Source organism: Varanus komodoensis, unplaced genomic scaffold (genome assembly GCF_004798865.1).
Source record: "Varanus komodoensis strain SLA01 unplaced genomic scaffold, ASM479886v1 scaffold3, whole genome shotgun sequence".
Lineage (NCBI taxonomy): Eukaryota > Metazoa > Chordata > Lepidosauria > Squamata > Varanidae > Varanus > Varanus komodoensis.
The window spans coordinates 62936693-62956461 of NW_025335761.1; the positions used below are offsets into that span (position 1 = coordinate 62936693).

Here is a 19769-nt window from a genome sequence, read left to right on the forward strand (position 1 = left end):
CCCCCTTCCCGTCATGCCCCGGATGGAAAACAAAGTCCCACGTGACGGCCGGGCGCCGCAAGTGCAGCGGCAACATGGCGTCTCCCAGGGGCGGCGGTTGGTCGGGCTCGGCGCGGCGCCGGCCGCCGCCTGGCGCCGAAGCCGCTGAGGCGGAGGGCGCGGAGCCCGCCGGCGCCGAGGGCCTGTACGTGGCCGTGGAGCGCTGCCCGCTGTGCAACACGGCGCGCCGCCGCCTGACGTGCGCCAAGTGCGTCCGCGACGGCGACTTCGTCTTCTTCGACGGCCGCGACTCGGAGCGGTGGGTGCCGGCGGGCCGGGGCGGGCCGGGGCGGGAGGCGCCGGGCGCCTGGCGGGGCTGCGCTCCGGGGCGCTGAGGCGAGGCTGCGGGTGCCTGGCAGGGCTGCCCGGGAGTACCCGCGCGCGCATCTGCGAGAGGCGCTCTGCACGTGCTCGCCGGCCACGCCGCTGTTGCCTCCCACGTTTTAGGCCGGGAAGTGCCAGTGGGCCGTAGAGGTGGGAGGGTTGGACGGGCCTGCTGGAGATCGAGGTTCAGGCCCCCGCTTGTCCGCCGAGCTCACTTTGGCCACTCACTGGCCCACCTCGCGGGGCGGTCGTGAGGATAGAGTGGAGAGGAGGCGGGCTCTGAGGCCTCCTGGGTGCCAGCTATGAGTTTAGGGCTGGCGAGCCAGTGGAGAGAGCGTTGGGTTGGCACTTGGGGGACCCGGGTTCAAGTCGCCTCTCAGCCATGACGCTTGTTGCAGGACTGCGGGCTGGTCATAGACTCTTGACCTAATCTGGCCTACAGGGCTGGTTGTGCTCTGTCAGTCTGTGGATTTCACAGGCAAAACTTTCCCATCTGCAAGAGCCAGTTCCAGCACAGGGCTGGATTGGGACCCAGGAATGCTGAGTCTGGGTACTTACATGGCCATGAAGCTACATGTGTAACACTTTAGGCAGGTCACTGACTTGGTCTAATCTACTTCACAGGGTTGTGAGGATAAAATAGAGAGGAGAAGGAGGAAGCCTGTGTAACTCGCCTTGGGTGTCTTGTAGGAAAAAGAATAATAAAATAAATTGCCCAGAGTTAAGCCTGGTTATCCAGCCCATCTACTCCTTCTCTCTTTTCTCTAACTAAACGTGTAGTAAAGTCTTACCAACTGTTAATTAGCTGTGGTGGCTACATGATGGTTTTCAGGGTCAGAAAAGAGCAGTCCCATGTCAGTTGTGGTATGGGTGACATTATGAGGGCCAAACTCCTCCTCTGCAGACTAGGAATTTTCAGGAATTGCTGGAAGCATTTCATAAGATGTAATGATGGCCACCACGTCAGATGTTTTTAAAAGGGGATTAGACTGATCTGTGGAGGTTAAGGCTTCTAGACCTGATGGATATGTGCCCTCCACTATGCCAGTTGCTGGGGATCATGGGCAGGAAGATACTATTGTTCCCATGTCCTCAGGGCTTTCCCACTGGCAGCCAGTGGGAAAGGAAGGGTGAATGGAAGGGTGGAGCAGAAGGATGCTTGGTCTGATCCCGCCTGCCCCGGCTGATGTTCTCAGAATAAGGGGCTGCCCTGAGCACATACCCTTTTCTTCTCTTCCTTATTGGTGGTAGGCTCCTGCCGCATGCTCCTTGGGTACAGCAGCATGAGAACAGCTTTGCCGTGATTTGCATCATGTGCTGTTTGGGAGTGTGTGAGAGTGAACTTTCAATAGGCCAAGGGACAGTTACCTAGAAAGACAGGTGGCCTCTGTACTTGGTTGTATACATGCTTTGGAGTTCCATGAGAGAAATGCTAGAGCAATTTCTGGGTGTTAGGTTGGTGCATAAGAATTTGACAAATGTTTTAATCTTGTGGAGGAACAATACCTAATGTTTTTGTGCCAGCTCTTAAAAGTTTTAATGCTAGTGTGCCAAAATATAAAAGCATTTCTAAGCCCTGCAAACACTGAAAACAGCTTTTATCAGGAGTGTTTCTGTGCCTAACCTGCAAGGTGGGCATTCTCTATGTGTTCTCTGTGGGCATTTGTTTTATGAGCTGAAATCATCTGCAGCAGAGTTCTCACTAAGAATCTTGTCACCATTTTTCTTTTTAGTATATAAAATACTAGGACTGCTCCTGCGTTGCCTTAGGGTTTAATTAAACCCTTTGAAGCACAGATTTAAACTAGGACATGCTAGGAGTTGTAGGACTAATTTCTGAGTAACTATGCATAGTGTTACTCCTTTGGTGTGGTGATGTCTTGATATTATCTCTACTAGGATGCAAAATGGGAGCAGTTCTGCTTCTCAGTAGAGCCTTAAGAGGAATCCTGTGCATGTACAAACAGAAAAAGGGCTCCGTGTCACCGGAGTTACAGGGTTTGTTCTGCACTGGTTGGGACTCTTGCATTCTCAACAGGAGTATGAGTGAACCATTGGTGCCTCCAGTTTCTAAACATTGCAAGTATGGTGTAGTGGTTAAGAGTGTGGGACTGGGACTCAGGCTGTCTGGTCCCCACTCAGCCATGGAGCCAGCTGGATGGCTTTGGGCCAGTTGCTGTCTCTCAGCCCAACTTACAGGGTTGTTGTTGTGGGGGTAAGATTGAGAGTTGGAAAAGAGAATGATGTAAGCTGCTTTGTGTTCTAAAAAAGAAAAAAGGTGGGATAAAAATGAATAAGTGATAATAAATGACTTTTACTAAGCCTCCAGATGAACGCTTTGGCTGCAGATTCTTTGAACAGATGCCTTCTGTGCTGCATAAGCCTGCACATGTTTACACAGAAGTAAGTTGCAGCCAGAAATCAGTGGAAGAGCACCTGGCTTATAAGCAGAAGATCCAGGTTGTTCTTCAGCCTCTCCAGTTTAAAGGATCAGGGAGCAAGTGACGAGGAAGGCCTCATTTTCCCTCGAACATAAGAGCAGACTGTTTTGGGCCAGGTGGGCCATTGGTCTGACCTGATCTACGAACTCTGCACTCATAAATCTCCCGGGGCGTTCGGTGGGGTTTATTCCCAAATATGATTGCGTGGACTTACTCTTAGTATGTGGCTCTTGCTCTTTACCCACCCACTGGGTAGCTCTTTAGGCTGCACTTTCTCAATGGAATTTAAATGTGTCCTCATTATTACTCTGCTAAATTACACCTCGTCCTGAAACATGGCATGTGTTTCAGGAAATGTCCTTCCTATTTCATGTGAGCATGACAACATTTGAACTTGGTTAACGTTTAATTATTGCCAATGAATCAGAGGAGCAGGAAGTTCTACAGTGAATGAAAACAGAGGTGTCCTTTTGCCCTTCATCTGTGCAGTGTGTTTTTGCTACTGCAGCACAGGCTCGGGAACGATGTCCGGGGACCGGGAGAATTATTTCCAGCTGGTAACAACATGAATATAGCGTCATGGCTATACAGCACAAGCAGGAGAAGCTGTGGTTCAAATTTACTAAATCCAGAAACACCTTAGGTGGCCTTGGGCCAACCTTGTGCAGGATGGGGTGTGGGAGAACAGGGGCCTTCCTGGAAGAGTTCTTGTCAAGTTTACCAAAGGCTTTTTAAGAACACCTTTTCAGCTTGTTCAGAAATAGATATTTACATCTTGTTTCAGCCTGACTGTAGTCCTCTAACTTGGCTGAAATGAATTAAAAAAAATACGTGGTGAAGCTAAGGCGGGCATCATGGGGGATAAAGATGGAAAATGCTGCCAGCGGTAGTGTGTGTGTCCCAACTTCTAGAACATGATGTCTGTGAAGCACTTTAAAGACTGGAATGTGCCATATAAGTGTTGCTTACTGTTATGAAGAACAGCAGAGATTCTGTCGTCATTAACTTCTTGGAGGTACCCTTGGTCCCTCTAGGATCTCTTGGGTTGCAAATCTTTAATTTCTATACAGAGGCTGACAAAGCTCAGCTCCTAGTGAGCACCTAGTTTCCTGGGGCCATATTGAAAACCCGGAGAGGGATGGCTTCTTTTCCTAGCATGGCCTGCCAGGAAATCCTGCTGGTGCCGGTGCCCTCCCTTCGTGATGGCTTTTGCTTCTGGGATAGCAACTGAAGGGTTGGGACGGGCATCCCATGGGACCGCGTTTGGCTCAGGGTCTCCCGCTGTCTGCTCCTCTCCCTGACCCGGGTGCAGCCAGGGGCCTTGGTGTTTGCCCAGCGGCAAGTCTTACTGGAGCTTACTCCCTGGCTAGTGTCCCCCGCAGCAAAGCACTTCCACTTCTCCTGGTGACCTGGTGGTGAGAGCAGCCTGGCTCACCATGCAGATACTTGCAGGATTAGCACCAGGCCTGGCGGTGTTCTCAGGAGCAGTGCCAGTCGATTCGCCAGACCAGCTGAGCCGCAAGAAAACTGGTCTTTATGGTGGCTCCCTCCTGCTCTTGCCTCCGTTTCTGCCACTAGTCCTGCGATGTGTCTCCCGTGTCTCAGCTCTTGCTTGATCCTGGCTCTGTGTTCTCCTCTGGCCCTGGGACCCCTCACCAGTATCTGACCCTGGCCTGAGAAAGCCTCCATTGTCTTCCACCTCCATCGCCACTGGCCCAGTGTTCCAGCTGGGGACACTTTCCACTTACAACCTGGAGCTGACATGTCAGTTTTGACTCTGTGTCCATTCGGCTTGGAAATGATGAGGTGTCCAAATTCTGCTGGTTTTTGTTCATCTGTTACCCAGTATTTTGAGAGGCCTTGAGCTCTCATGCATGCACCCACTGTGTAATTGTTTGCTGAAATCTAAGTGCACTCTCTGTACCTTATATACACAAAGATTAAAAATACTGTCCTTTTTAAAATGTATATTTTTAGTTGGTATTCCCCTACTTTTACCCTGTATTGAGGCCCCCGGGGTAGCTGATAATCACATTGATACAATTAAACACAGTTATATGATCACTGAATAACAAGAAATGAGTGACAACACGATGGACCTTCCAACTAGTCCAAGTTTGCAGGTGCTGTCAAAGGCGCCCGTGATGGAGAGCCTTGCGGCCGAGTGACTGATAATAGCCGTCTGTGTTCGCCTTTGCTGGAAGCTTTGAGGCTCTGTTGGGATTTGGGAATGATTCCGAAGTGTATTTCCTCAGCTGTTTCTTGGACATGTTTCTTTATATATCTATTAATTTAATTCATTTTTATAGTGCTCAGTAGCGGAGGATGTCTGGGCGGTTAACAAAAGTCAAGCAAGCAAACAACAAACCACACACTCGCACACACACAATTAACTGAAAGCACCCAAATCACAATAGCAATTGAATCAGCATGGAAGCTTAGCAACGGTAACAGAAGAAGTTAAATTAAGAAATTAAGTTAAAGGGTAAACTGTTGAAATGCTGGGAAAATAAAAAGGGCTTTACCTGGCACCAAAAAAAATGCAAAGAAGGTACCAGGCACACCTCCTTGGGGAGCTCAATCCAAAACTGTGGTGCCACAGCCAAAAAGGCCCCCCTTCTGGCCGGCAGCCCCCTCATCTCCTTTGGAAGGGGCTCCAGGAAAAGGACCCCCAAAGATGTCTTTAGGGTCTAGGTAGGTACGTGTGAGACACGGTGTTCCTTCACATTACCTGGCCCCAAGCCATTTGGGGCTTTGAGTGTTAGTCCTGGCGCTTTGAATTGGGCTCAGACTGCAGCCGGCAGCCGGTGCAGCTGGAAGAGGACGGGCGTGATGTGTTCTCATGACCCAGTCCCCATTAACAGTCTGGCTGCCCTGTTCTGGATCAGCTGAAGTCCCTGGACTGCTTTCAAGGGCAGCCCCACATACAGCACATTCCCGCGATCCAGTCGAGGGGCTCCCAGAGCACGGATGACTGTAGTTAAGCCCGCTCTGTCCAGTTAGGGTCATAGCTGGTCTATCAGCTTCAAAGGAGCTCCATGCCGCTGAGCCCGCTTGTGCTTCAGGTGTGCACAGGTGCGTGTGCATAGCTTTGTGCAATCCTGGATAGAAGGGAGTGCTGCTGATCGTTGTGGCGCTCACTTGCCTCGCCTTGGGCTGCACAGAGCATCCCGGAAGATGGCTGCTGCTCTTGGCACATGAATCGTGGGCGGTGTGAACAGGTTAACAGTTCAGCCGCTTAATTACCTTGCTGATGAAAGAGCGCTGTGTGGGGGAGGGAGCAGCAGGGAGGTGTGACCGCCTTCAGTAAACAGAAACTTCCGTCTGGCGCTGGCGCGCTGACAGGCTGCACTGGGCCTTTGCCTGGGCATCCAGAGGATCAAGTGCAGTACCAGTTGTGCCACATTGTTTCGCCCGGTTCCTTCAGGCTGTTTGCATTCCTGCTGCAGAAGCCCATGTGCGATTGGTCACAGGTGGAATCATGGCGTGGTGCCTGGAGATCCATCCCTTGACTCCTGTCAGCTGCCCCGCTGCTCTGGCAGTGGCCAGGTGGAGCTTTGATCTCCTCCCTGAATTTGTCTGACCCCCTTTAAAGCTGGCCGGGCTGGTATCCCTCAGCACCTGGGGAGGAATGGAATGCCATAAATTAAAAGTATTAGGGAAATTCTGGAGCAACATAGAGAGCGGAAATTGTGCTTGCTTTTGCTTTGTGGGTCTGTGATAGGGACTGTATTCCATTTTAGAATATCCAAGTTGACGACCTTACCTTTTTGCAGGTTTTCTGAAAAGAAGGAGAGATTAAAGCACCTTAGAAACAAACAACATGAGTTCCAGTCCCAGTAAGTCTCCAGTCTGTTTCTTTTGTCTTTCTTGTTGCTTTAAGCACGGAGAGAGAATCTTTGTAACCTCTGACATTTGCTAAACATGATTCTGGGTACCCGCTAATCTTTTGTTCCTTCCCTCTCCCCACTTCTTGTAGGTTGTTAAAAGCTATGGAGGGGAAGAAGATAACTGACCAGCTGGTGAGTCCCTTTGGAAGTATTCCAGTTCACACTTAATTGGTGCTTCTCTCCCATAATACAACCTTCTGCAGTCTGGAGTCCCTCCCAAAGCATTGGAGTTTATCGCCCGTCACAGCCGGTCATGGGGTGAAACATTCCAGCTGAACCTGTCTGCAGACCAAGTCTGTGTTGTTGTGGGAGCCACTGCCCTGGGGTGCAGTCCCACATCACGTGCATCACCCCATGCGCAGGCCCAGCTGGAGCGTCCCTCCCACATGCTGGCTGGAACCATGATTTGGCTCAGAGTACATGGGTGCCTCCCATACTGCTTAATACTTTGGTTCTCTCGTGTGAATTGGGTGCTCTGTTGTTGAGAGTACTGTAGCTTAGACAGAACTTGTTCGAGAATACCCAGATAGGCCAAAACACTTTCTGTTCCTAGTCTCTTAAAGTAATCCTGTGTTTCACTGGATTTAAAGTGTCAGGCATTTTAATCGAATAAGAGGCAGAAATATGGGTGCTGCAGGCGATCCTCCATGTTCGACGCACAAAGTGTTGTTCTGGCAGTCTGCGCATCGGCCCTGGTCCCTCAACCTCACTCTCAAATCCATTTGGGGCATGAAAGTGAAATGAAGCAAATAATAAAAAGAGGGGAACTTACAAGCCATTCCTGAGCATAGTGCCTTCTATTCGGATTGCATTCTCCAGGGTTGAGCAGTCCCTTTCTTAAAGGGAGACTAGCGATGCTTGAATTTGGTGGGCGCCTCACATCTGCCGGAGGTCGCGTTTGCTTAGGTCTGACTGCACACCTCCATCCTGCACAAAACCTGAATCAGAAGCTCTTGATTTCTTGTGGTATGATACTGCCCGTGCCTCCCAGCCTCTCCAGCGGTTCTGGTTCTAAGCCCCAATACCTGGCAAAGGACCAAAGACCATGCCTTCGACTGGAGGGCGGAAAGTGGGTGGACAGCTTCCCCCCTGCAGGGCCAATAACTCTTGGGCAGAGTCAGAATGCATCTCGCTCGCTTAACTGGCGCTGCGCTTGCCCAAGGATAAGTCGAAGGCAGATTTGCCAAACTTGGGGCCCTCCAGAAGTACAGTGGCACCTTGGCTCACGAACTGAATCCGTTCCACAACTCTGGTCGCAACCCAAATTGGCCGTGAGCCAAGTCAAATTTCCACATAAGGTTCAATGTAAATAAGGTTAATCCTTTGTGTAACTATTTTTTTAACCCCAAAAATGTGAAGCAAAGTGACAAAAACAACAAAGATCGCGGCCATCTCCCCCCCCCCCCCCTTAGCACAATCGCGATCACGCCCACGCAGGGAAGACAGACGCAATTGCAAAGGTCGCCCGATGCGGAGTCCGCAACCTGAGGCAAAATCTTTCTGAAATTTCCGTTCGCCGCCCGATTTGGTCCTGAACTGAGGCCTTCGTGAGCCGAGGTACCATTGTATTGGACTGCAACCTCCATTACGCCTAGCCATGCTGGTTGGGAATGATGGGAGTTTTCCTCTTGCACATCTGGAAGGCAGGTTGTGGAAGGCTGTGAAGTTTGCCTTCTCAGACACTCCCAGAATCAGTGGCCGCTCGCGTGCTGGTGATCCACTGCCTTTCAAGACACTGTCGGGGGATAATATCCATGCGGGGCTGTGCCTCGGGCAGCCACTTCCTGCTGCTTCAGGTTCTGGAACTGCGTTGCTTCTGCGGTGAGGAATGGCAAGAAAGGGGACCGTGCAAGAGCCTCTGTTTCTTTCAGAGATGGAAAATCATGTCTTGCAAGATGCGGATCGAGCAGCTGAAGCAGACAATCTGCAAAGAAAATGAAGAAATGTCAAAAAGTAAGTTTTATGTCTTTCTTTTCTGCCTTTCTGTAGAGCCAAAGGCTCTCTGATGCCTCATGACAGCACCTCAAAAACACAAGCCACGGCAGAGTGTCCATAGCGTAGAATGCAAGCACACCCAATTTAAAACAATTGGTGCAGCTAAAATCATGGTTAGTGTAGGTCGGCCAACATAAGGCCATTAAATGCTACTGAATCCCTTGGAGAAAACCGCTGTCTTAACCTGGCGTCTTAAAGGTAACCGTTGGCGCCAGGTGGGTCTCAGCGGGAAGATCCTTCCACAGTCGGGGCAGCTACTGAGAAGGCCAGTCCCTTTGCTGCTGCCCGTCCAGCCTCTCAGAGCTGGCCCTCGGAGAAAGGCCTCGGGGTCTATTGCAGTGTCTGGGGAGATTCGGGTCTGGGTCTGGGGATTTGGTTTGGAGAGGCGCTCTGTCAGGTACCGCAGCCCAAAGCCATGTCAGGCTCTATAGTGTCGAACCAGGGGCCAGGACTAGTGGGCCAGGACTAGTGTTACCTGCTGATATTAGGCCCAGTATCAGTCCAGCGTCTGCAGTGTGCAGCAGCTGAAGCCTCCGAACCGTCTTCGAGAGCAGCCCCACCTGGCGTGCACTGCGGTTACCTACCTGGGAGACCTGCAGAGCGCAGGTGACTGAAGCAGGGCCATCCCTGCCCGGATGATGTAGCTGGGCCCCCAGCCAAAGCAGGTCGGAGGCGCTCGGAGGCATCTGAGTGTCAAGCAACTCAGATGGCTCAGAGAGCACCGCCAGACTCGGCTGTCGTACGAAGCGGCCAAGAGCAGAGCCGTGCGGATAGCGGCTTTCGGGAAGCAGCAGCAGCAGCTCTGGAGCTCATCCCTGCCCTTGCTGACCTAGACGCCGAGTGGCTGCTCAGAATGAAGGACGAGAACCAGAAGCTCTACCGCAGGGCCCAGCGCCACCAGGAGAAGGAGGAGAAGATCCAGCGGCACAACCGCAGACTTGGCGAGCTGGTGGAGAAGAAGGCCCACGACTTGAGGAACCAGCGCGAGCACCTGGCAAACCTCCGGCGGGCGCACGTCCTGGAACTCACCTCTGTCATCTTCCCGATTGAGGAGGTCAAGATCGACACGAGGTAGGAAGGCGCGACCAGTGCAAGGTTGGGAGTTGGTTCCAAAGAGCACGGTGTGTGCGGGAACAGCAGGGTCAGTCCAGAGCAAAATCCTGGTTGGAGGAGTGGGGGGAGGCTGGGTGGACCACATGCAGAGAAACTTGGGGAAAGTGGCAGACGGGCCGGGGAACAGATGGGCCTGGCTCGGCAGGCCAGCAAGAGCAGCACGCCAGCCCCCCAAGCACGGCCTGGGGCTGGCTGTTGCCCAGACCCAGAATTCCTCTGGAGCTTTGCTGGCTTCTGGGAGAACTTGCAGAGATGGCCTCTTCCACTTCTGAAGAAAGCAGCAGTATGTGCAGGACAGAAGCTGCCTCAGTAGCAGAGATCTGTCCACTAACCGCCTGCCAGCATTAAGCTTGGGTGAATCCCAGCAGTGGCTCCAAAGCGAAGCGCGTACTGAAACGTTTGCAGCCAGACCCAGCCTTGCTGGGTGCGGTGATTCAGCCCCGACACTGGGCAGCACTCGGAGGGTTTCAGTCCACAAAGAGATCGAGTCTTCGGAAGCAGCGGCCCTGCGGTGCACAGAGAGGGAGGCGCCAGTTTGCAAAGGCGCCTGCCAGACCGGGAGCACCCACTCCCCTGCGGGCTGCATGGCCCGCGTCTCTCAGCCAGGCTTCCTCGGCTGCCCCCTGCCCCTCTGCAGGAGGGCCCAGGAACTGGCTTTGCTCTTCCACCCACGACCCCTCGCCCGAGCGTTGGAGCCCCATCCTTGCCAAAGGGGTGACACCCAAAGGGGCCCCCTGGGCTAGAATTCCTCAGCTGGGGGGCACAGGCAAGGAATGGTCAAGGGAACGGCACCCCTTGCTGTGCCCCGCTGCTGCTCCGGTTGTCCCTGCTGGGCAGCGGTCTTCATGTGACCCAGGAAGGTTGCTTAATCCAGTTCTCGTTCAGCTTCGTGGGCTGGTTTGTTCTCTCCTGGTGGTCTAGGGAGACTGTATTTCCTTTTCCTTACTCTCCTTCGGCACATCCTCCTGGGCACATCCCACCTGTGGCCCTCTAAAATCTGGAGGGCCCCGTCTTCCCCTGCTCTACAGCAGATTGCAGCAGCAGCCCCGGGAAGCCCAAATTCGGGTCCCCCTTCCACAGGAAGCTGCTGGGCCCAACCCACGCCTGCTTCTGAGAGTCCGTGTCCTTGCATCTCCTCCAGGGACCCCGCGGACGCCGGGGCCTCCGAGAGCGACAGTGCCATGACGTCGAGCACCGTGAGCAAGCTTGCGGAGGCCAGGCGGACCACCTACCTGTCCGGGCGATGGGTGTGCGACGACCACAACGGAGACACCAGCATCGGCATCGCTGGGCCTTGGATAACCCTCCCCAACAACGGAGATTATTCCGCCTACTACAACTGGGTGGAAGAGAAGAAAACCACTCAAGGACCAGGTGAGGGCTCGGGGCAGCACGCACCTGCGGGGCCCTGTCTGGGGGCCCGTGTGCTCGGGAGCAGCGCCTCCTGCATGCCTCGCTCTGGATCGGCATGCGGACAGACGCCGGCCGCATCGCCCAGCCCGGGTTCCTGGTGCCGAGGAAGGAGGAGACGCGACGGGGTGCTGTGTGCTGCCTGTGGCGCTGCGGGGGGAGAGTGCGGAAGTGCCGCAGGCAGCTAGCAAAGCACTGGACCCCAGAGGGCCTCGGCTGCCGGTCCGTGTCTGTAATACGGGGCCAGATGGACCACCTGTGGTCTGGCTCAGCTCCCCATACAGTGCGAGCCACCAGAGTTCGCTTCCTCAGCATCATGGCCCCGCTCTCCCTTGCAGAGAATGAAAGCAATTTTCTGGCCACCAGGGCTATCAAGATACGCTTGCCAGTCAGGTGGCCTGGCCAGCGAGAGTCTCAGGGAGGCTGGCTGAAGTTTCCCTGGGCTGGGGTTCTCTTGCGCCTTCCCTCGCCCCGGCCCTTTCCTCCTCACAAGCCGCGTTTTAGTATTGCAGAATAAGAGGAATGACGCGGTCTGCTCAGCGGCAGGTTGTAAAACGCCCGGTTTTTCTCGGCAGGGCACATCTGCCTTTCTTCCTCTCCATAAGGAGGGCAGAGAACCTGCAGCTCTGCCTGCTTGCTGGGTGGGTGGGGCTTCAGGGCCCTCTGCGGCCGTGGACCCCGGTGGGGCGGGGGCGGGCAGCATAGGGCGGCCCAGGGCGCCCCCGCGTCGGTCCCGTGGTGTGTGGAGAGGAGAGGGCAGCCGGCTTCCTCCCGTCGCTGCCGAGGGCTTGGTCTGACGCCTGTGTGGTGAGATGCCAAGGCGACAAGCTCCTCGGGAAGTCCTTTTCCTGCTCCCACGGTCCCCTCGCTTCCGTTCCAGACATGGAGCACAACAACCCTGCATACACCATCAGTGCAGCGCTGTGCTATGCAACTCAGCTCGTCAGCATCTTGGCACACATACTCGACGTGAACCTGCCCAAGAAGCTGAGCAACAGGTACCAGAGGGCGCCTGGGCGCGGGGAGCACGGCGCCTTGTGCCTCTGACCCGGAGAGACGCGGAGCCAGATCCGGGGTGTCTCCGTGTGTGTGGGCGCAGCCTGGAGGTTCGCCTGGAGGGCGCTGGCCTGGGGAAGGCCGCTGTAAGCCACTTCCTTGTGTAGGGCGGCTCAGCGGGGCCCTGTCGCAGGTGGCCCCTGTGCAGAAGCGCTCACATTTTTGAGCTGACCAAGCGAGTGCAGTTCGAGCGTACCGTTGGGTTGGGTTGCGGAGCGGATTTCCGCCCTGCCTTTCCACTCAAAAGAAGGGTGCTCAGCACGGGGTCGTGCGCAGTCTGCGGACTTGCCTTTCGTGACGGCAGCGTGGGAGGGCTCCCACCCCCACAGGCTGTGCTCACGGGTCTGGAGAGCAGAGACCGGGTGGCGTGACGGCCGCCTTCCCACGATGCTCGTTACCCCGGGTGCATGTGGGGCAGCTCCGTCCTCCCAGGGGCGGCTGCAAGGGCACCGTGAGACGGACCCTCTCCTGCCAGTCGGTCTGGCCAACCGCGGCCGCCTTGCCCAGTGAAGTTTGCTGGGACCACAGAGCGGAAGCAGGACTTGCCGCTTGCCTCGAGCTGGTGCGTAACGCCTGCGTCCAAATGTGTCTTGCAGTGAGTTCTGTGGAGAAAATCTCAGCAGGCGGAAATTCACCTGGGCAGTGAAAAAGCTGAACGCCAACATCCTTTACCTTTGCTTTTCTCAGGTATGGGGAATGTTCCCTTTTGTTTTTCCTCCTCATTTGCTCCTCCTCACCTTTGGCAGTCCAGCCTCACTGATCCTCCGCTTCCTCCTTCTTGCTCTTCTAGCACGTAAACTTAGATCTCCTGCACCCTCTGCATACACTCAGGAACCTGATGTACCTGGTCAGCCCAGAGACAGAGCATTTGGGAAGGTAAGAGACAGCATTGTCTCCTGAATCGCTTTGTCCTTTTCGCCTTCCTGCACCTCCCCCCGGCCTCCTCCCAGACCTTTTTCTTGGCCACGGCTTTCCCTCAGCAGCGGCGGGTGCAGGAGCCTTGATGAGTGCACAGATGGTAGCTCAGGAAGCCAGGTTTGGCCACGAGAGGGCCATGCACTGGCCCACCCAGCTCCGCAGCCTCTGCTCCACCTGGAAGACGCTCCCCACAGTCTGGGGAAAACGAACCCAGCCCTGCAGCCAGAGGCAGACTTCTCACTGGAGCAGCAGCTACTGGCTTCCGCCGGCGGCTTGCAAGTCTTCCAGACTGACTTCGCCACAATGAAGGATTGAAATTGGCTCCATGTTTTATGGTATCTCTGGATACCATGCACACTCTGTGTTCTGAGTTCGGTGTGGGCTTGCCGCTTGCCGGCTCTTTCCCAGAAGACTGGCCCTGCTGGTCCATCCAGAAGTCCGTCCTTGCCCACCCAGGGTTTCCTCCTCCCGGGGCACGGCCTTCCGAGGCTTCGATGTAGGTGACCCACTCTGCTGGACCCTTCTCGGCTCGGTCTTTGCAGGGCTGGTCACCACCTCCGTGATCTCCCGCTGCAGCCGCAGAGAGTCCGGTCTGACCGCAGCGTTCTGTTTCCTCCCCCAGGTCTGGGCCGTTTGAGGTCAGCGCCGATCTGGAAGACTCCATGGAGTTTGTGGATCCGAGCGGCGCCAGCGAGACGGACGAGAGCGGGGACGAGCACCTCAGCGACGAAGAGACGGACCTCGGGACGGACTGGGAGAACCTGCCCAGCCCTCGCTTCTGCGACATCCCCTCGCAGACGGCGGAGATGCTGCAGAGCCAGGGCGGGCAGGCCTCCCACCCGGCCGCCAGCAGCAGCGCCGGGGGCATGATCTCCTCCGCAGCGGCCTCCGTGACCTCGTGGCTCAAGGCGTACACCGGGCACCGCTGAGGTGTGGCCGGACCTTCTGCGGGACCCCCCACCACAGCGGCGGCGGGCGCAACCCGCCCAGTTCCGTAGTGCCTGGAACGGGAAGGGTCGGACTTCTGGTTGCGCCTGCCCCCGGTGCTTCGGGCTGGCACCAGCCGTGTTGGCTAAGGGCCGGCTGCTGCGCTTTTCAAAGCCTGCCGTGGAACTGGCACCCATGCCTCCCGCGTGGAGGAGCAGGCCAAAGCACGGCGAGAGAACGAGAACCGTGAAAGGAAGCCATCCGGCCCACGCGCTCAGCCCACGCCGGTCAGTCATTTTCTCACAGGGTTCTGGGGTCTCTTCGTCTTGCCCTGTTGCTCCTCACAAAACGCACCGGTCTGTCGGATGGCACAAATGCACATTTCAAGAGCCTTCTGTCGGTGCGCAAACGGTGCATCTTACGTGTTTTCAGATCTCTGTTGCCGTAATTTTAGTGTGCAGAATCATGGTTCTTCAATCTCAGCGGATCTTATTTTATTTTCATTTTTTACTTTTTAGAGAAAACGGGATTCTCGCGTGGGCACACTGTGTGCTTTCAGGCGTAGATTGCTCGGGATGTTTTCCGTGCCAGGCCGCGCTGGCTTCCCACGCTCTTTGTTCTGGCTCTCAGACACCAAAGGAAGGCCGGACTATAAGATCTTGCCGATACGGAGCAGTCGCTCAGCCCTCCCAGCATTTGTCCTTTTCGCGAATCCCCTCTCGCAAGAAGAGAAGGCACGCCTCTTTTGCACTTCAGCTGTGTACTTTACCTGTCCCATGTGCTTCTGGACGGCTGGTGCATCTGGGGCAGGGGAGCAAGGCTTGTCCCCCCCCCCATTTAATTCCCAAGGAACCCTCCCCCTCCTCTACTCAGTTTGGCCTCTTGGATGGCACACGGTTCACCCAGGAAGTCAGGCAGGCAGGGCTGCTCCAGCGAGTGACTCGCCTGCCAGGATCACAGTCCCGCCTGCTTGGCCCACCCTCCTCTGGAAGCCCTCGCTTCAGCTTCCGTTTTTGGTCGGTTCAAACACTTGCCAAGCTGCCCAGTTGGTTCATAGGATGGGCAGGCCAGCGGGCAGCGCCAGGCTGAGGCCTCCGTGCAGGCGGGCAGCCTCCGGTCGCCCCTTCCAGTCACGGCAGCGGCGCTCCTGTAAGTCGGGCTTCGGGGTGCCTGTGCCCCCTGCATTGTGGGCATGTTCATCCCCGCAGAGCTGCTGAGCTGGGGCAGCAGGGGCCAGTCTCCCGCGTCCGGAGGAAGCACCCTCCACGTTGCACGCCAGTTCGCGTCCTTCCCCAGTCTGCTGTTCTCCAGGTGTACTGCACTGCCGTACCCACAATTCCACAGCTGGCTGTGGGCTTACGGGGCTGGTAGTGAAGCTCGCCTGAAGGGCACCGGCTGGAGAAAGGCTTGGCACTAGCAGGGCAGCCCGTCCGTGCTCCTTCGTGATGACCCTGGCTCTCTCCACTCTTCCCCTGTTGCCGCCGCCCCGGCTCCGGTTGACCCCCCCGCCATTGGCCAGAAGCATTGGCCACGCATCCTGGCAGCACACGTCTCAGATGCTCTTTCGCCTCAGTGCCAACTGAAGTTGGGCTTGCGGTGCTCTCAGGCCGCGTATCCTTTCTGCGGAGGAGCCCTGCCCCCCGCCTCGCCAAAACTCGGGCAAGCACGGCTCCCCCACTGCGGAGAGTCCCGCATGGGGCCATCCTCGCAGGGTGGGTGTGATGCACGCCTGTGGCTTGCCGTTGGAATTGGCGCTGGACCAGTCGGTTCTGCAGCGCCCTCGGTAGGCTGTCCCACTTGGCCCGGCAGGAGTGCAGGAGGGGTCCCTAAGGTCTAAGCAACTAGGCCTGGCCAGGGCCAAACAGAGCCCTTCAGGGCTGGGCGAGGCCTCAGCTCCATCCATTTCTGTTCTGAAACCAAAGATCCCCCTTGTTCAGTGTTCTGTAAAGCCCACTGGGCCAGATTTCTCAGCCCAGGGACGAATCCGGGAGAATATCGATACCGGTCCAGCCTGCATCGCTGCAGGCACCGGAGAGGCTGCGTTGAGCTGCGAGAGTGGAGGTCAAGGGGGGGGGGCAGGGTGCCTGGCCCGGGATTTTGTCCTGGAGGGCGTTGTCATGGGAAGGAAGGTTCTTCGAAGAAACGCACTTTATGAGTCGCGGAGGACATGGGCTGCTTTATGTCGGGGCTCATACTGCTAGAGGAGCAGAATCGCGTTCCTCCACGCCAGCCCCTTCCCCATGTAAATATTTTTGTGTGTGTCTTTCTCCCCATTTTTGTTGTGTATGTACAAACCTTTCTGCTGCTTATTTATGGTTTGGTTTAAAAAGAAGGAAAGAAATCCTAATACACACACTAAGAAACCGTTTTCCCTACAACCCCGGTAAACTGCGGCAAATGCATGGAAATGCTGATGAAGCCGCGAGTCCTTTTCCGTTGTCCTCGTCTTAAGACGGCACCTTCTTTCTGCAGTAGCATAGCATCCGCTCCGTCAGCCAAGGGAGTCACGTCCCCCGGACTGTGTTAGGATAGGGTGTCACATCCTTTCAAGAGGATCCTTTTGTAATGCCTTTTTTGGTTTATTTTTAAACAAAAGAAATGTTTTTACACACATACAGCTATCTAGAGGAATTGGGAGTGCGTGCGTGCGTGTGTGCGTGCATCCAAAACCTAGTGCAATTGAGAAAAGTTGATTGTTTTGCTTAATATGGCAGAGAATGCAGCCAGTTGTGCATTTTGCGGGAACCCTGGCTGGGATCTCTGGCAGCAGGATGGCACGTTTACAGCCAGGAGTCTCAGATGCCCAGCGAAGAGATCTTGGTCCCACAGTGCCACTCTCAGATTAATAGGGTTCTGAGTAAACACAGGTATGTGGTTTTTTTAAAAAATAATTATTGTATTACTGCAATAAACCTTTAACAGGAGTTTTTGTAAGTGTGGCTGGCTTGATTTTTATTCCATGCTTCTGAACACTCACAGAGACCAGTTCTGAATGTGGTGGAGTCTACACAGAAGAAAACCTATTTTGTTTAGCTAGGGTGTCTGCTGCCTTCCGATTCCACGGGCATACCTAAAGTGAGTCCAGGTTTTCAGAAGCCCCTAAACTGGCCATGTACAATCAGCCGTAGATTCACCCCGTGTCTAAGGCAGTATCTGATGAGTTACGGATGCCAACGTAAATGCCATTTTGATAGTGGAAGGCACTCACAGTGCCATGGCAATTGTGTTCACAGACTTGGCAGGTTTACTGGGAATTCTGATGGATTGTGAGCTGTCCTTAGATGCCAGGCAGAAGGGATGGCATACGCAAGTTTTAAATAAGTTCCCCTTTGCGTTACTGCATGATGCCCCCAATTTGCAAAAAGTGACTTATTTTGGGACAAAGGAGGGAGGGAAGAGAAGCCAATGCCAACTGCCCACGTCACAGATGATTCGTACTTTGCACTCTTCTCCTGCTGAGAGTTGCCACAATCTTTAACGGTCAACTGTTTGGTATCTGTATCAACCCGAAACCTGACGGATCTTAACCCCTTTTCCTGTAATTCTGGATTGGTGAGACTGGTGATTGGGAGCTGTCTAACTTTGGCAGAGCAGCAAGCTAGCGAATACCTTAATGCCAGGGAAGGGAAAGCCATGCCTCATGGCAACGCCACAAGAATTCCGTGGCGAAGTCACAGGAAGTGCTGCGAGGCAGGCATGGGGTGTTGCAGCGGCAAATGATGGCAGCCCGTTTCGTGCATCCCTGGAGAAGCAACCGAAGGAAACCTTTGGCTGTATTGGCCGTATGAAGACGGCAGGAGGCGCTGGTGCAGCGGTATCTTGTGGAAGCCGGGCTCCGGAGAAATCCGCAGAGTCTCAGCCCATGCAAGCAAGCTTTGGAGTGGGGAGGGCGTGAAGGCAGAAAGAAGACCGGTAGGTCCACAGGCAGCCCGCACTAAATTAGCAGGCATTGCTGACTCAACGGCAAGAAAGAAAAGGCTTCTGCTGCCTGACACCCAACCCAGACAGGCTGTTTAATCAGCAGTCTCTGGGGAAAGCCAAGAGAGGGTTGGGTTGTGTGTGCACAATTGCGGAGAGAACAAGAACTTAGTTTGGAAAACTGCCCACCGACAGGACTGACCTTCACCGGTGTCTGGCCAGGGTCATGGGCTGGATGAGGGCCAATAAACAGGCTCAATCCGGACAAGACAGAGGTCCTGTTGGTGGGAGGTTCAGCCTTCCCGGTAAGTGATTTCCACCCTGTCCTGGATGGGGTTGCACTCCCTCTAAAGGACAGGGTCCGCAGCTTGGGAGTGCTCCTCAACCCAGAGCTGTGCCTGGAGCCCCAGGTGGCAGCGGTGGCGCGGAGCGCTTTCCTTCAGCTTTGGCTGAGCCATCAACTGTGCCTAGCAAGGTGACCCATGCTGTAGTAACATCCCGAATGGATTACTGCAAAGCGCTCTCTGTGGGGCTGCCCTTGAAGACGGTCTGGGTAGTTCAGTTGGTTCAGAATGGAGCTGCCAGGACGTTGACAGGGACCAGCAGGTACATATAGCGCCAGTCCTCTATCAGTTACATTGGCTGCCAATTGAAGTCCGGGCCCAATTTAAGGTGCTGGTGATGACCTGTAAAGCCCTAAATATCTTCGGACCTGGATTCCTGAAGGAGCGCCTTCTCCCCTATGTGCCCTCTGCCCCTTGAGATCTGAGGCGGAAGTCCAGCTCCGGGAGCCCTCCCTGAAGGAGTTTAGGAGGGAAAGTACCCAGAGGAAGTCCTTGTCTGTGTTGGCACCCTGACTATTCTCCCCAGAGAGGTTCACCTGGTGCCGACGTCACATTCTTTTCAACATCAGACGAAAACCTTCATTTTCCCATCATATTAATGTTTAGATGATTTTAACTGGGGTTTTATTACCTTAGTTGGATGCTGTGTTGCTTTAGCTTATCGTTTTCATTGCAAGCTAGTGGTGGATGGGTTAGAAAAGCGACAGACAGACAGAGACAGACACAGAGACACAGACATTGTACCTATACAAAGGAGACACATTCCTGAAAGTCATCTCTGCACTTCTGGGCACTCTGCTGTACCTGGCTCCAATTAGACCAGGGCTCTGCTAAACCACAAACTGGCTCTCTGATGCTTCCACACCTGTGTATGACCTACGTAGGAGAGCATGTTTGTAAAGAGGCATCTCCGGTTTCATCACAGACAACGTCCCGCTGCTTGTTTAGACCTCCCCTTTCAACCAGATCACCCGAACCTTTGTAGGTTTGGATGTAATAAGTGGGACCAGATCTTTAAAATTCAGGTACCGTGCCTTGTGGAAGTATTCCCACTGCCGCCTCTGAATTTGTCACACTTTGTTGGATTAAAAGCCTGGCATTGAAATGGGATTTACTGGCATTGTGACTTCTTGATGCTCTCAAGATCCTCAACACTGGGAATGCGCAAAATAGTTTCACCGTGACACAAAAGTGAAGAAAAACAAATTGCAATTAGTGAGTTGCAAGGAGATTCTCCTCCTCTGCAGCAATATGCCTAAATAAGCCCCAGTGCAGAAGGATGGAGTCCACCTGTGTGCAAGTCCAGTATCACATAATCTCAGATTAAATGCACCTTTCCTGCAAGGCCCCCGAGTTTTCTGGAGAGCAAATCTAAGCAAGCAGTGACAGGAAGA

At 54.5% G+C, this 19769-nt stretch overlaps 1 protein-coding gene across 1 annotated transcript; it reads left to right on the forward strand.

Annotated features, from left to right (window-relative positions):
- Positions 1 to 74: 74 nt before the first annotated feature.
- ATG14 (autophagy related 14) lies at positions 75 to 17047 on the forward strand. The gene is made up of 10 exons (XM_044436261.1): positions 75 to 298; positions 6581 to 6643; positions 6784 to 6826; positions 8566 to 8647; positions 9523 to 9760; positions 10944 to 11176; positions 12093 to 12210; positions 12865 to 12955; positions 13059 to 13144; positions 13809 to 17047. Exons 1-10 carry the CDS (start codon positions 75 to 77, stop codon positions 14113 to 14115), a joined length of 1485 nt encoding a protein of 494 aa, XP_044292196.1. The 3' UTR covers positions 14116 to 17047.
- Positions 17048 to 19769: the final 2722 nt, after the last annotated feature.

Excerpts from the sequence above, each read along its gene's own strand:
- ATG14 (XM_044436261.1), top strand. The coding sequence starts at position 75 with ATGGCGTCTCCCAGGGGCGGCGGTTGGTCGGGCTCGGCGCGGCGCCGG. Across the intron at positions 11,177-12,092 it reads GAAAACCACTCAAGGACCAG|ACATGGAGCACAACAACCCT; the intron begins GTGAGGGCTCGG and ends CTTCCGTTCCAG. Across the intron at positions 12,956-13,058 it reads TTTACCTTTGCTTTTCTCAG|CACGTAAACTTAGATCTCCT; the intron begins GTATGGGGAATG and ends TTGCTCTTCTAG.